Below are 14,874 nucleotides of genomic sequence, written 5' to 3'. Positions count from 1 at the left end.
TCATAAAATTATAAATTAACTATATTTTATAATTTTTTATAGAAAGTTAAGAAGATAGTGATTAAAGTTATTTTTGCAGACCGTGTTGATGCCTGAAATAACTTTCTTTACCTGGAAGGGTACATAATTTTTCAAAGTTGATGCCTTTAGACTCTCATGGAAATATTTTGTTGTAATTATAATTTAATCTATCATCACATAGTCGTAATGTGTTATTACTATCAGCCGAAGTCTTGTCCCAAGGAAATGAGAAGCCTTGTAATAAAAAAATAAAGGGAGTATATAATTACTTCATGAACTCCACGAGGAAATAATTCGGCTAGTTTAGATTGAGGTTGACACAAAATAAATTATACATTGTTTATTTTTTCGCCGTTAGTCCCAGGAACTAGATTGACTCCGATCCGATGTGCCCAAACAAGCCCAAAAGCAATTTGTATTCTCATTTATATGTTCTTTTTAGTTTGTTTGAATCCTTCCCCAATTACTAAAAAATTATATTTAAAATGTAAATGAACACCCACGTTATTACCATAAGCCTCGCCGACACCTTGGCATTTTGCGGCGAAGGCCAGCGTCTCCCTGACAGTCATCTCCCCACTGTGGAGGTCATTTTGGCTCACATACGCGGCAATCCTCTCAGGGGTAGGGGTGGTAAAGGGCCCAACATTTTGAACTAGAAAATCTAAGGATCGGGCCCTAAAAGGGCCGGATTCTAAACATATGTATTTTTGAACTAAAAATTTTAAGGGCTTTATTGGGCTGTAAAGAGGCCATTAGGGCCATGGCCCATTACCACCCCTACTCAGGGGCAATCTCATTCATTTCGCGCCCATTGTAAGTGATCTTCCCCGAAACCTGTTAATTATACACATAACAAATTTGACATGATTTTATGACCGAGATTGCTCAACACTATATAACATAAAGTGGATTTTAGGCTTATCTGGCATATGTATATTGTAGTGCAATATTCGCTGGTTAATTACAGTGAGAGTTTGACGGATTGGCGTTGCAGATGGATTGACCAAGACTGATACTAAAACTGGTATTCAATAGCCTTTCTCAACCGGTACAATACACTCTTTTTCTAGTAGTGATGGATCATTCCAACTTCTAATATGATATTCTTTGGGATTCGTAGAACGGAAGTCTATAAATAAAAAACAATGTCATGACTAGTTCATCATAAAAGTGATAACCTTTATTTTCGTTTTACTATAGAGAGTACGTACATGCTATTAGCTACTACGTATTGGTCATCCAAGTCAGTTCCATTGAAAGGAAAATGTACGCTAGGTAGAGTATCGATTAGTTGATTCGACCAGTAGATGTATCCCTGGACACACGGAGTACATGTATACCATTCGAAGAAAAAAAATTAGATATTCACCTCGAGTCCTGAGTCTAGCTTTCCAGCCAATGCCTTAAGCGATGTAGTTTTCCCGGATCCTGGAGACCCTAATAATAGAGTCATTCTTCAAGAAAAGAAAAAAAGGGAGAACGAAGCATAATTTAGCTAAAATTGAAATATGAAATGAATAAGAATATAATAGTAAAGAAATATGTGTCTTGCAAAATAAAATTTTGCAAAGGAAACAGAAAAATATATTTTCCTATTTACCCAGTGGAAACCACAATATTCGTGAAAACCCATGCATATCAGGATAAAATGGTCGTCTAAATTCACCAAAAAAATCACACATGTAGATAATATGATGGTACACAAATTTGTAAAATATTTTGTTCAAACTCGACTTCATTTGTGAGATATAAAAATAACAAATTTCAAGCCAGAAAGTTGTCCACATGATTTGTTAGAAATTTGTTATTTTATATCTCATAAACCAAGTCGAGTTTCGATAAGATATTTTACAAGGTTATGTATCATCATATCATCTACATGTGTGATTTGTTTGGTGAATTTAGACAACCTTTTTGCCGTGGTTTGCATGAATTTTCACGAAAGTTGCGGTTTCCACTAGATATGTTCCCAATCATATATCACACACACATCCACTATATGCAATTTAACAATTCAAAACTCTGATCACAATAATGCAAATATAGCGCCTTGTTGAGAAATAAGAAATAGTAAGGCGAAACAAATGCCACATCTTGTCCAGCTGCAAACCTTTTTGGCCTGAAGACAGCACTGGTTTTATACAGGATTGTATACTTGGTCTTCCAATTGCTGGGTAGAAAGTGCAGTGCGTTCGCAGCATCCTATCAGTAAGCAGCAAAACCGAACACATTCAGTAGTATTAGTATCCCACCACCACCGAACAGAGCTCATATATATATATATATATATATATATATATATATATATATATATATATATATATATATACGGTACCTATACTTTATGGCCGGCTATAGAATACCCTATTCTACAGCCAGTCCATCCGACCGTCGTGATTGACCGATCATCCCCTGAGGTTCCGTTACCATCCGGCACAGGTGGTGCCTCCCGCTGATGCCGAGCCGAGCGGAGCCCACGATTGGGAGGCAATCGAGCGAGCCGGGGGGGGGGGGGGGGGGGGGGGGGGGGGTACGACGAGCCGAGCACGGAAATCATTACGACAATAACTACCGCGGCATCATTACCGCAAGGGGAGAGGAAGCATCGTCGGGAGCGGCACCCGTTACGGCATTGACGACATTAATCGACAAATGAGAATTTTCAGGCCGGCGACTCCTCCTTGCTATCCCTGTGCCCTGTTGCATCACGCTCCTCATACGCAATCCAATTCCATGGATTACGTAACACAAACAGCCTCAGGAGCAATTAGCGCATGCTGCACGGCAGGTGACTCTGCTACGCCGCCTGCAATGGTGATACGATCTGGCCTGCCGACGAGGGAATCGGCAGAATCGATGGAGTTCCGTTGTTCGGCTCTGCCGGCCACGCCACAGACGCACGGCACTGCGCCGAGTAGTCATGATGAGTCGCCATGCCCAGGGCCGTTGCCTGCTATAAATCCCACAAGGTTGGCTCAGGTGACTCCGCTGCAAGCCGTGTCCCCGGGAACCATGGCAACGCCTGAAGCGGAGAGGACGTACACGCACGTAAGTGTGCTGATCCTGAACTAATTTTCTGATATATCTGATTGGTTGCACTAATATTGAAGATAACAAGCGTGACTCATATATCATATCTAGCTTGTTGTGAGTAGTACTAGGAAACAGCGATGCATGAAGGCAAAAAATGTTTTAGCATGGTTTCACGCTGTTTTTATTTCGAGATTAGATGGAAATAGCTTCTGAATTTGTGTACCTTGTATCTGAATGAATGTTGCTAGTTTCAGGCTTGTTTTTTAGTGATTGGATGGAAATAGCTTATAAATTTGTGTTCATTTTCTCAGGATCCCTTGTTGCCAGAGACAATCGTGCCAAATGAGGAGTTCCGTTTTGACAGCAAAGATGAAGCCGAAGAATTTTACAAGTTCTACGCGGGCAAGGCAGGATTTGGTGTTCGCATAACCAGGACTAGAACTACTGTACTGGAGTTATCGTGTAATAAACAAGGGCACTGGGATTACTACAAGCCGGGTGAGGAGAGGGTACGTGAGAGAATGTCCATGAGGTGTGAGTGCAAGGCTTTTGTGAAGGTTAAATGGAACAAGAAAAAGGACTATTGGTTCTTTGAGAGGAAAAGGTTGGAGCACAACCATCCACTGCATCCATCACCAAGTGTAACGCAATACCTGAGGTTGAAGAAGAACAAAGACCCAATAGTCATGGAGGTTGTTGATCAGATGCATAGGTGTGATGCTTCCCACAACACTACAGTAAATGTGTTGTCTGAGTTATATGGTGGGAGGCAAAACTTCACATTCACTGAGATGGACTTGAGAAATAGGTAACAAATTTTATTTTATTTTTTGTTGAGCATGACATTGTCGAATACATGTAAGTGCCCTTGATGTGATAAATTCTTTCATGAATTCAGGAAAGCTGCAGCTGCGAGGGAGGAGAGGGAAAATGATATACCGAAGCTGCTTGAGTTCTTTAGTGAGATGAAGGGCCAAAACGAATATTTCTACTATGAGGTGCAGGTGGATGAGCAAAATGTGATAAAGAATGTGTTTTGGAGCCATGCCAGCCAGCGTGCAGAATATAGAGATTTTGGAGATGTCGTTACATTCGACACGACGTACAAAACCAACGTGTATAGCATGCCTTTAGCTATGTTTGTTGGGTCAAACCATCAACTGCAGAACGTCGTGTTTGGGCAAGCACTGTTGCAGGACGAGCAAGCTAACACTTTTGAGTGGCTGTTTAGGGCATTCCAAAACTGTATGACTGGAAGTCGCGACCCAAGATGTATACTTACAGGTGAGAAATCGTTGAAAATGATTTTCTTGAGTACCCACAAAAAGATGAATGTCTGGTAACTTTGTGACCTTTATTGTGTTACAGATCAGGATAGCGCAATGGCGGCCGCGATCCAGAAGGTATTCAAGAAAACACAACACAGGTTGTGTCGTTGGCACATGCTGAAGAAGTATAGATGGGAGCTGAGAAAATTGTACAAACTACATGATGGTTTGAATATAAAGCTCCTCACTGTAATCAATCACCCTTTAACACCTACAGAGTTTGAGGCAGCATGGAAGGAGCTAGTGGATGAGTATGGCTTACAGAAGGATGATACTATTAAGGGGCTTTGGGATAGTAGGCACCTGTGGGTTGCTGCTTACTTCAAACCCTTGTACTGTGGGAGGATGACCTCTACACAAAGAAGTGAAAGTGTTAATAAGATGATCAAGAGTAGTGGCTTCACAGGACATATGACATGCATGAGTAAATTTGCACGCAGGATGCTAGACTTCATTCAACGCACAAACCACGCGGCGGCTGGAGAAACCCATTGGTCTCAGGTAAAAAAATGACAATCATTTTTTGTATCTAAATTACCATCAATATTTTTACAAACTTCTTTTGGAATTTATAACAAATCTATTTGTAACTGAGACACATTGTTTTATGTGGTTGTATATGAAACAGGCTGGTAACTTGCGGTTGACAATGCAACCCTTTGATGCCCATTTGAGCAGGGTGTATACACGAGCTGTGTACAAAAAGTATAGGGAAACTTATATATACAGTACTGCATTCCGTATTGATCCTCATCCAAACGAGGTTGATGTTTACCTAGTGACACACACAAATCAGTCATGGAAGTATGCATGGTTTCAACATTCATTCAGAGTGGAGGCTGATGTAAGATTTGGGACATATACGTGCGAGTGCAAGACATGGGAGCATACAGGTAATATAGAGGTCGTTTTAAAAAAGTTTCACTGTAGAATTTGTTAGTTTAAGGTGGTTTCTGACAATTGTGGATTTGCTTATTGTAGGATTGTTCTGCGCCCATCTTATTAAAGCCTTCACACACCTTCAGATTGACAATATACCTTCAGATTATATAATGAAGAGATACACTAGGGGTGCGAGGAGTATGGTAACATGGGACAGACATGACATAGTGACAACAGAAACGGCATGCGAAAGTGAACAACACAAAACCAAGAAGCTAGTAGAAATCGCAATGACGGCTGTGAGGGCATGCCGCAAAACAAGTTTTGGGTTTGAGAAAGCTTGTGAACAGATGACTGCATTAGCTGAGTGGGGTGAAGCTATTGCAAGAGATACTGGGCCATCAAATAGGGGGGAGTGTTCATATTCCCAAGGTGGGTCTTCTGGAACTGAAGATGAACCTCAAGCTAATCAGGGTGAACAGGATGTGGCAAATGAACCTGGAGGCCAACCGCGTGCTCCACCAATTCTAGATGAAATCCAAATCTCAAATTCTGCACCAAAGGAGGCAGCTACAAAGGGTAGAAAGCGTGGTGGGAAGCAAGTTGTTAATGATGATGCAAGCACCAATAAGGCAGAGGGGAAACGGACATGTGGATACTGTGGATTTTTGGGACATTATAGCACAAGCTGTGATCTTAACCCGGAAAATGCAGGAAAGAAAAGAGGAGCCAGCGGGAGTCTGCGGGGCAAGATGGGACGGAAGAGGGGGAGACCACCGACCAAAAGGCAACTGGAAGACGATTTTGATGATGTGGCATAAGGCGTATACATTGATAGAATAATTAAATTGGGATCAATGATTTTGTTTTACCATAATTTTCAAGCGCTTCGTGTTTTGAAACATTGTAACAGATTACTGTGTTCGAACTAAGTGTGTTATGTTTATTAGAATTTGCATACCTCATGTTAGTTCTGAAACTGAATTCTCGTAATAGTTTACTGTATTTGGGGAGCATTACTGTTGGAACTTCATGTATTTGGAGAGTTTTTGGTTGTCTCGTAACAGTAAGTTGCCACTTCTCTGTTGGCTTACTATATTAGAAGTCTCATAAAGTCATGAGAAATTTTGATGATATTGGTTCAGGTAGGGCAATCTGTACGTATAAAATTGGTGCAATTTGATCCTTAGCTAGTCCAAGAATGCACAGCACTAAGGAGATGAGTGCATCATGAAAGATTTGTGTCCATGATGAGATGAGTGTTTTGTTAGACTTTAATTTGTTGTTTATTCAATATTATCGTAACCAAGTTTATGTTACAGAGAATCCCTATATTAAATTAAGAGGCCTTAAAACCTGAAAGGATAGCTTTTCTCCAGCTAGTAACGACTGACAAGACATCTGGTAATATGAGTAGAAATGAAATTTGTGGCCAAACTGACAAAAATAGTGATATGACAAATCAATTGAACTGGAATAAAAATAGGGAAACAGGTTCCATGAAAACTTTAGTACAACCTCTGGTGTCCATACAACCAACATGAAATAATTTATTGTGGGCAGTAGAAAAACAAGTGGCATCGAACTTATTCACTAGTACACATTTTGTTGGAAAACAAGGATCAATGATGAGGATCACAGGCGAGGCCTATATGCTTCGAGTCCAGCAGGGAGCTTCTCAATCTTGTTGATCGGATGGTAGATGCCATAGAAGAGGAGCTGAGACTTGTACTGCCATATGTTTTCCTGGATTTTGTTGTGGAACAGGATGAGATGGAGGAATTAAAAGAATAGCAAGTGATGAATTTGGTGAAGAATGATAAGCCTTACTGCTAGGATTGGAAAATGGAAAGATTCACCATTCCAAAGCTCCATGAATTTAAGTGCAAAGAAACCGCAATCAATTGCACGCGTTTGTGAACATACATCTATGATGGGACGCTTGAATCTAGTAAACTGTTTTATTGTGGAATTCGTAGCCAACTGGAATAGGAGATTGAGCCTGTGAATGATTCGGTCACCTAGAACTTGATGGTAAACTTTGTGGTCTTCTGGGCTAGAATCCAGAACATCTATGCGGTCATGTATGAAGTTGATACAGTATATGCTGTAGTGACCCTCCTCCATAACCGGCAAAAGGAACTAGACATGAAAAAAAAAGTTTTAAGGGAAACAAACTTGAAGCTCAAATTCATGAGGTTGACATGTGCACTTACTAGTTTCACTTTGTTTGGATCAACATGTTCAATATCACGTTGTAAAATGGCGAGGGCTTGAGGTGATTCCCACTGAGATATGCCTTCACCTTCCTCTATATTGACATAATCCTGCATGTGCCATGAATGGAATAAGAGAATATAAAAAAAACTGTTGAAATGCTGACTAGTGCACGTGACATTGGTCTCACTCACCCCAAGCTCTAGAGATAAGAAGACCCTGTATCCACCACCATCAATCATGTGGACTGATTCATCATGACTCATGCAAGCAACAAAGTAGGACATGAATCTGGTGCACAACATCTTTTCCCCCTCAATGAAGGAAGCTAATATGTCTGATCCACTGAATTCCCTCAAGTCGGTGCGGATGAAAACATCACTAGTATGTAAGGGATGATACATAAGTGCGTGTTTGAAGCATGTAATATTTGAGAGTATGATCATAAACAGTACCTTAAACACGTCATTCTACATTTGAACTTCTTTCTCACAGCAAGTGCCTTGGACAATGGAACTTTTGCTCGTTGTGGATCACCTTTGAATGGTGACACATACATGGCGGGTCTTTTTGTAAGCCGTTGTGGCCTAGGATTAATAGCTGGGCAGTGGGGGATGTCACCTGGAGTGCAAGGCCGGAAAAGAATAGGGCCGAGTGCATCATCGATGCTACTAATGATTCCTGCCGACTGTGCACACATTCAGGAAAAAAATGTTGTCATAAGTGCATTGACGAAAATGCAACAAAGTGGATGATGTACGTGTGAAACTAAGGTGGTAGATAAGGACCTCATCTGGCACTTGTTTGGCAGTTTGTGCAATGACATTCGCTTCTGATCTAGTCATTTCAGCCGTTGCAACTTGTCGGGGGCTGGTAACAGTGGTATATGCATCAGTGACTCCAACTAGGGAATCCACATGTGAAGTTGCTTCGTGGACATTATCATGAGTGCCTGCAGGTGATATGAAATAAATAGCAGGTGAAATCTTAAATATATATAAGAAATAAGAAGACAACATACTGCCGATGGGCAAGGATGGTCCAGTATCTCCTTCAGCCGCTCGAAGAGGCACGACACGATCAATAGTAACATCTGTGGGAACCTGCATGTGAAGAATCAAATGTATGTGTGAGGATGTCCATGGCTAATGCTAAAATATTAGAGATGCTTATTTGAAACACCAGGTGAGTGTGTGACCTGAGTACAGACGGGTGAAAATTCACCTTCAGTTTCATTGCCAACCTCAATATTCCCCTGGAGAAGGATGGGGAGTTCGGTTACACAAAGAATGTGGCAGTGAACAAAGTAGTCAGGTTCAGTAATTTACACCGGGAAAATAGAAACTAGCAGTGGCGGCATTGTGCATGCTGTCGACGGGTGGTAAAACTTGTTCTTTGGTCCTGTTTTGTTGAAATTCTGCAGTTGCAGCCTGATTGAAATCCTGGTTTGTGTGACCACCTGAAACTCGTGGGGTTAATGAGGGTTAATGAATTTTTTAATATGGATTTTTTAGATCTTTGGTTCTCACAACTACCAGTTGTCATGTGACTTACCAGAAGACAGCTCACTTCCCCTTACTTCAGATCGACTAATTGGCATGTCAGATACATGTTCAGACCCTCTGTTTTCCAGACTATTGTTATCATGCATGTCAATGTCATCGGCTTGAGCTGCACGCATAAAGTAATATAGAGAATGTAAAATACAAGAAAAAAATAATCAATCCGAACTCTGTGAGCTCGAACACATGTCACTACCTTCATCACAAGCATGGGTCTGGTCATGATGTTGTTGATTGATGTTGCCATTCACCTCATCATGCAAAATTGTTCGCAGAGTGTGAACGGCTGCCTGATGTGCATCCCGTAGTATCTGTTGGCCGATGTTCATATAACTTGATGCTTTCTTAGATTTAGCTTCAAAATTTGCCAAGACCAGCATTGCCTGCATCTTCCTTGAACTGGTACCAATCTGAGCAACTAAACTATGCACTTCTGCTTGCATACTGGAGAAATGTGTTGCGGCCAATGGGTCAATGTTTACTGGGACTTCTGAAGATGAGTGCTGAGTCCTATGGTAGCAAGTATTGATGCTGTTCCTAAGCTGCACACAACAAATAAAATTGTTAATACATATTGGAAATTACAGAGTGTAAATGTAAATAACACAAGAATACTCACTAAAAGACCTCACCGGTAATAGCCCAAATGTAGCCTTCCCTTGTCGGTCTTTCATCCTGTCAGCAGTAATTATCTTCTTAATAACATTTTGATCAAAGTACTTTGCGCGAGGAGTTTCAGTGTGTGCAATCTGATATTTGCATTGGAGGTTGTCAAGATACAGTATCTACATAAAAATCGAAGGCATGGGTAAAAATGTGGTCAATGGAAAATTTCAGTAAATAAATTTAAACTAGTCAATCAATCATATGGGTGGCAAAAATAGTATACTCACAATGAGAAATATTGCACATCCTGAGAGCGATTTCTTTGTTCTGTCAGCCCGCCAAGTGAATGCAACATCTTGAAGGTCATCCACAACTGCTTTGCACCAGTTCAACCCTGGTAAGCAAGTCAGGTCCCTAGTCAAGTAAACATCCTTGCACCTGATGTTGTTGTCTGTGCTTGGGAAAAGCAGTTTGTTACAAGCAATGATGAAGAAAAATCTTATTGCCATGTCATCATCAATCATGGCAGATCCCATATTAGAATCATCCTCCAAAATATTTTGGAGATGGCTAGCATGCATGTCTTGGGATTCTTCTAGACCAACCCAAACCTTGAAAGCAGAGAACTCCCTAGATGCTTGGTTGTGTGAATGGAAATGTAGATGTTCACCACTGTCTGGTAAACCAAGCACTTGCATGACGGCGTACGGGGTGACATGGATTCCCTTGTCTTTGGAAATATTGATCACCATAGTGCTGGGGTCTAGCCTGTCCAACAAGAACTTTAATAGTTCTCTGCTCTCTAACCTATCTGCCGAAACATGAAGGAGCCCGCCAAAACCCATTTCTTTGATTCGCATACGCTGGTTGAACGTTAGGTGGTCGACAAACCAGTTGAATGCCGATGGGGCGCATCGAACAGTAGGAGCATGAGCATACTTGACAGGGTTCTTCGCATGCTGAAAAGGTGCAGATATAAAAGTGGAGTGAGTTGTGAAAGAACCTGGGTACAGGGTAGATGACACGTTACCACAATGTTTAGGTACATTGCAAATTAAGGTCACAGAAAATTCAGATTAACTAACAACATCCCTATAACCCTGGTATTTGTGTAATTCATTGGAATAGTAAATTATATGGTTAACTTACCACAAAATTGATCAGTCAATGTTACAGTAACAACTGAATGGTGGGTGTATTTTTTCTACGTATGCTGTATGAGAAATAAAGTTATTCATAACTAATTAACATGATTACAGTAACCCAAAATTCATAATGTGATAAATTATATGGTTATTTCCATGGACCTAAAAGATCAACTAAATTACTATTGTACCTTGCCAGTTGCATTGTCCGCTACACTCGCATTGACGCACTGTTTCTTGGTGACAGGTCGCCTCGGCAGAGGTTCCATGAAGTCATCATCATCATCACACTGAGGAAGATCCCTGGCACTGCTTGATTCGGCAAGAGATCGTTGAACAATCTTGGCTGGTGGTTTGCAACTGATCTTAACCACGTTAGCATTGCGGGCATCAGGCGGTTGAGGGGCTGCTGATGATGGTTGTGTCCGTGCATCAACACCAGCAGATGGTTGCGCAGCTGCCCCGGTGATTGTACTGACATCGAAGTTCCATTCACCTTGTGTGGTCTGGACTGAGAATGCTTTTAATCTCCCCTGAATTTTCCTCATAGCCTATTTGAAAAGTAGTGTATTATATTTTGTATTACGAACACTGGTAGAATTGAAGAAAATGAAACCAGGGGCCATGAATGCACCACATAATTAATCGGCAAAATTATATAACACAGATGATGATTGACGTAAATTTCATACTACAACCAAGCTCCTAATTATAAGGTCATTTTATCAGTTATCACTGTGCAAGGTCAGTGAATCCATAATAAAAGTTACAAGAAGTATGCCCTAAGCAGCTTGGTGTTTTACTATAAGATCAATCAAAATAATTGCCTGCAAAAAAATATATGCAACCGGGGACCATATGCAACCTACGGGTATCTAGCTTCAAGAATCAAACAAAACTGTGGAGACTTCCGTGCGGTCAATTTTATGAAGAATCGTTCCCTGATTTAATTAAGCTTGTACACATTATGCTTACCTTGATCTCTTCGATGGCCTGGATGGGGATTGGCGATTCACCCAATCGCAAGGGGCTTCACGCACGCTGGGGTCAATCTCAGCAGAGGGAGCACAGGTGGACTGCTGGGTACCGATTCAACTATGGGGCTAAGGGCGGAGCAGGCCAGGGTCGTCGCCGGAGAGTTGGGACTTCTCCGGCAGGGGAGAAGTGGCCTTCCTGTAGCGAGTTGGGGCTGGGGGATGAAGCAGAGGATCGGTGATTTTGACGAGCGTATGCGGAAGCTGCGGCAAGAGAATCTCCTCCTGCGATTCCAGAACGGCATCACCGCCGGTGAATTTGTGCATCTCTTCCTGCTCGGCGAGAGAATCAGGAGATTTACCGCTCGGCAATTGAATCATGAGATTTGGTGGTGTTTTCGCTTGAGGCATTGAAAACGAGAGCAATTTTAGGGATCAATAATTTGTTGGCGTAATGAATTATTGCACCGGAGGATGCTCGATGAGCCGAGTGGAGCCGCACGACCGAAGAGCCGGGTCGAGCTGTCGAGCCTGGCGAAAAGAACCTGGCTATAGAATTAGTTATTCTATAGCCGGCCACAAACAAGCGTCTATATATATATATATATATATATATATATATATATATATATATATATATATATATATATATATAGTCATGAATCTATCATCTAATCGTTCTATGGAGCAGGCCTCGAAAATTGATATAGTTTTTACACATTTTGGTTGTACACGATCTACTTAACTTGGCACATAATAATGTAAAAATTTTAATTTGGCATTCTTTTTCTCGTAGTGTCATATATGTACATGCAGTCTACATGCAGACAGTGGCATATGTTTGCACGAGTTCTGCAGAATGACATATGTTCATGTTCTGGCTTATTCTACTAGGTGTTGCAGTTGCATCAGTTTCCTTTCTTTTAAAATTGTCATACCAAGAAGATATTGGTCATGGAGTTGAAGATGTTGGGTGCCGCCGCTCGTCCTCCGACGTATGCTTCCACCCGCACCGCCAGATCCTCGGCGTTCACCTCGATCGTTGGAAGCTCCATGCAGACGCTGTGAAGAAGACAACAGCATATACAGTTAGTTTTTGGACATATATACACAGTTAGCTGATACTACCTCCGTTCCAAAATATAAGTCATTCCATGAATCTTGGAGAGTCAAACCATCTCAAAATTTGACCAAAATTATAGAGAGAAACACAAAGATTTATGACATCAAATAGGTATACTATGAAAATATAGCTAACAAAGAATCTAATGATACTTAGTTGGTATCATGAATGTTATTATCTTGTTATATAAATTTGGTCAAACTTGAAAAACTTTGACTCTCCAAGATTCTTGTAATGACTTATAATTTGGAACGGAGGGAGTACAAGCTAAGCTACGCTATGATACGCCAAAGCTAGCACCGGTCGAAACGATCTTTGATCTTAAGCAGGAAGCTTTTGCGGTCGCTGCCGGTCACTCCGACCAGCCGCTCCACTAGAAGCTTTGCCTCAGCCTCGGCGGCGGCTGCGGCCACCTTCTCCTTAACCATGGCTTGCTGACGTGTGTGTGGGACGGTAGTAGCTTGAGGAATGTGAGTACTCTATCCTGTTTGTGATGAGTGAATTGTCAACCGTGCAATGTGATCATGCGCTTGGTCTTTGGATTGCAGGTACACGGGCGTCGAGTGTTGACGGGGAGCTACCGTGGAGGTGCTGTGGCCGATGGACCGTGCGGTGGACGGCGGTGAAGGGCAGCCGGGACCGGAGCTCGGACCGGGCGGCAGCTGTGGCGTCCACTCTTGGATCGAGGGTGCAAGCGGCGACGGAAGGCGGGTTTCTTGGTTTGCACCACAAAACCAAGGAGGCCGATGGCGGTTGAAGACGCCAAGTCGTGGAGGCACGGGCGTCGGTCTCGGGACTGACGGAGGTGACGGGCGTCGACAGCGTCTAGGGCCTCGCTGCGGGCGTGGAGGTGACGGGCGTCGGGCGGCGTCTAGGGCCGTCAGAAGGCCGAGGCGGGAACGGCGTCTAGGGCCACGGCGTGGAGGCGGGAATCTTCCCGCGCGTGAGGTTTTGGCGATTTTCTCAAAACCGGCCATCTACCCGGGTTTCGCGGACCCTCCAAAACCGTAGACCTGATCTTCATCAAGATGGCGGCATCGTGGAGAAGGCTTCATTTCGAAGAAAGAACCTCGGCCGTCAGATGAGATCGTGTACAGGGGGTGCTGCAGGCCAACCGGTCTGACCGGTCCCTGGCACCGGTCTGACCGATCTAACCAACCGGTCTGACCGGTCCAGCGTACCGGTCTGACCGGTCTCGTGTGTATAAATACCCCTTCACTTGTGTTAGGTTGAGTGTGGCTTTTGTAATCTGTTCGTGGACTCTTCTGTTCTCTAGGCCGCCGCCCCTGTGTCTCCCTCCCTCTGTTTTTCTCTTTAGAGTAGGATTTGATTATGGATTTGTGAGACTTTGTATTGAATTTGATTGGGAAAGGAGGCCCATCCTCCTTGTGTCCTCTGGGCTTTTGAATCAATCCAATTCCGTTCCTCATGTGCTTTTTGTGATGGATTTTCGTTTCGATTTTGATGCACTCGATTGCGACGGTTCGTAGAGCTCTTTGGAGTGATTCCCGTGCTTCTAGCTTCATGCCCAACCCTCTGGAATCGCGAGCTTTTCAGAATTGAAGTTTTTGAGTTTTTGAGAAAACCCCAATCCTACTTGATCTCCCCTCAAATTCTCAAGATTCGTTGATCTTTAGGACGAGATCTTTTTGGGATATGTTCACGGGGTAGGGGCGAAGCTATCCCCCAAGTTTCATCGTTTTTAGTAGTCGTTTGGTCAAGATTCACCGTTTGAATCTAAGTTTTCGGGGGTTTTCTGGGTGCAACCGGTCAGACCGGTAGGCAAGACAGGTCAGACCGGTCTAATCACTTTTGAACAGCTGCGACCGGTCAGACCGGTCCAGTATACCGGTCAGACCGGTCTATGTCTGCTGCGCTACGGTTTGAGAAGTTTCTCTCGCTTTTGCTTCCGCGCTGCGACCTGGGTCTTCTGCTTCGAGATAGCTTGTCCATAGCTATTTTCGTTGACCTAGGTTCGAG

At 42.6% G+C, this 14,874-nt stretch overlaps 3 protein-coding genes across 4 annotated transcripts; 1 reads left to right on the top strand and 2 right to left on the bottom strand.

Moving 5' to 3' along the window:
- Positions 1 to 2,722: 2,722 nt before the first annotated feature.
- Positions 2,723 to 4,400, top strand: LOC120674797 (protein FAR1-RELATED SEQUENCE 5-like). Its single transcript, XM_039955918.1, has 3 exons — positions 2,723 to 3,072; positions 3,369 to 3,865; positions 3,956 to 4,400. The coding sequence occupies exons 1-3, from the start codon at positions 2,758 to 2,760 to the stop codon at positions 4,398 to 4,400; spliced, it is 1,257 nt and encodes a 418-aa protein (XP_039811852.1). The 5' UTR covers positions 2,723 to 2,757.
- A 2,382-nt stretch (positions 4,401 to 6,782) lies between these two features.
- LOC120672288 lies at positions 6,783 to 7,849 on the bottom strand. Its single transcript, XM_039952615.1, has 3 exons — positions 7,484 to 7,849; positions 7,098 to 7,409; positions 6,783 to 7,013 (listed from the first exon to the last, which is right to left on the bottom strand). Exons 1-3 carry the CDS (start codon positions 7,787 to 7,789, stop codon positions 6,903 to 6,905), a joined length of 729 nt encoding a protein of 242 aa, XP_039808549.1. The 5' UTR covers positions 7,790 to 7,849; the 3' UTR covers positions 6,783 to 6,902.
- A 54-nt stretch (positions 7,850 to 7,903) lies between these two features.
- On the bottom strand, positions 7,904 to 12,057 carry LOC120671810. Of its 2 annotated transcripts, none has more exons than XM_039952048.1 (11): positions 11,773 to 12,057; positions 10,989 to 11,348; positions 9,940 to 10,611; positions 9,679 to 9,831; positions 9,243 to 9,588; positions 9,014 to 9,155; positions 8,813 to 8,943; positions 8,683 to 8,739; positions 8,506 to 8,587; positions 8,273 to 8,436; positions 7,904 to 8,172 (listed from the first exon to the last, which is right to left on the bottom strand). In XM_039952048.1, exons 2-6 carry the CDS (start codon positions 11,343 to 11,345, stop codon positions 9,016 to 9,018), a joined length of 1,668 nt encoding a protein of 555 aa, XP_039807982.1. In that variant the 5' UTR covers positions 11,346 to 11,348; positions 11,773 to 12,057; the 3' UTR covers positions 7,904 to 8,172; positions 8,273 to 8,436; positions 8,506 to 8,587; positions 8,683 to 8,739; positions 8,813 to 8,943; positions 9,014 to 9,015. The 2 variants fall into 2 exon arrangements, with proteins under 2 accessions (XP_039807982.1, XP_039807981.1); XM_039952047.1 differs by having other exon boundaries at positions 9,020 to 9,155; positions 11,773 to 12,056.
- Between the last annotated feature and the right edge of the window lie 2,817 nt (positions 12,058 to 14,874).

This window comes from Panicum virgatum, chromosome 5N, assembly GCF_016808335.1.
Source record: "Panicum virgatum strain AP13 chromosome 5N, P.virgatum_v5, whole genome shotgun sequence".
Classification (NCBI taxonomy): domain Eukaryota; kingdom Viridiplantae; phylum Streptophyta; class Magnoliopsida; order Poales; family Poaceae; genus Panicum; species Panicum virgatum.
Note: the sequence above shows the minus strand (reverse complement) of the source record. Positions and strands in the feature narration are given on the sequence as shown.

Excerpts from the sequence above, each read along its gene's own strand:
- LOC120674797 (XM_039955918.1), top strand. The coding sequence starts at position 2,758 with ATGGATTACGTAACACAAACAGCCTCAGGAGCAATTAGCGCATGCTGC. Across the intron at positions 3,073-3,368 it reads CGGAGAGGACGTACACGCAC|GATCCCTTGTTGCCAGAGAC; the intron begins GTAAGTGTGCTG and ends TCATTTTCTCAG. Across the intron at positions 3,866-3,955 it reads GAGATGGACTTGAGAAATAG|GAAAGCTGCAGCTGCGAGGG; the intron begins GTAACAAATTTT and ends TCATGAATTCAG.
- LOC120672288 (XM_039952615.1), bottom strand. The coding sequence starts at position 7,789 with ATGTTGTGCACCAGATTCATGTCCTACTTTGTTGCTTGCATGAGTCAT. Across the intron at positions 7,410-7,483 it reads ATCCAAACAAAGTGAAACTA|TTCCTTTTGCCGGTTATGGA; the intron begins GTAAGTGCACAT and ends TTTCATGTCTAG. Across the intron at positions 7,014-7,097 it reads TCCATTTTCCAATCCTAGCA|GAAAACATATGGCAGTACAA; the intron begins GTAAGGCTTATC and ends AACAAAATCCAG.
- LOC120671810 (XM_039952047.1), bottom strand. The coding sequence starts at position 11,345 with ATGAGGAAAATTCAGGGGAGATTAAAAGCATTCTCAGTCCAGACCACA. Across the intron at positions 10,612-10,988 it reads CGGACAATGCAACTGGCAAG|CATGCGAAGAACCCTGTCAA; the intron begins GTACAATAGTAA and ends GCACCTTTTCAG. Across the intron at positions 9,832-9,939 it reads GATGTGCAATATTTCTCATT|ATACTGTATCTTGACAACCT; the intron begins GTGAGTATACTA and ends ATTTTTATGTAG.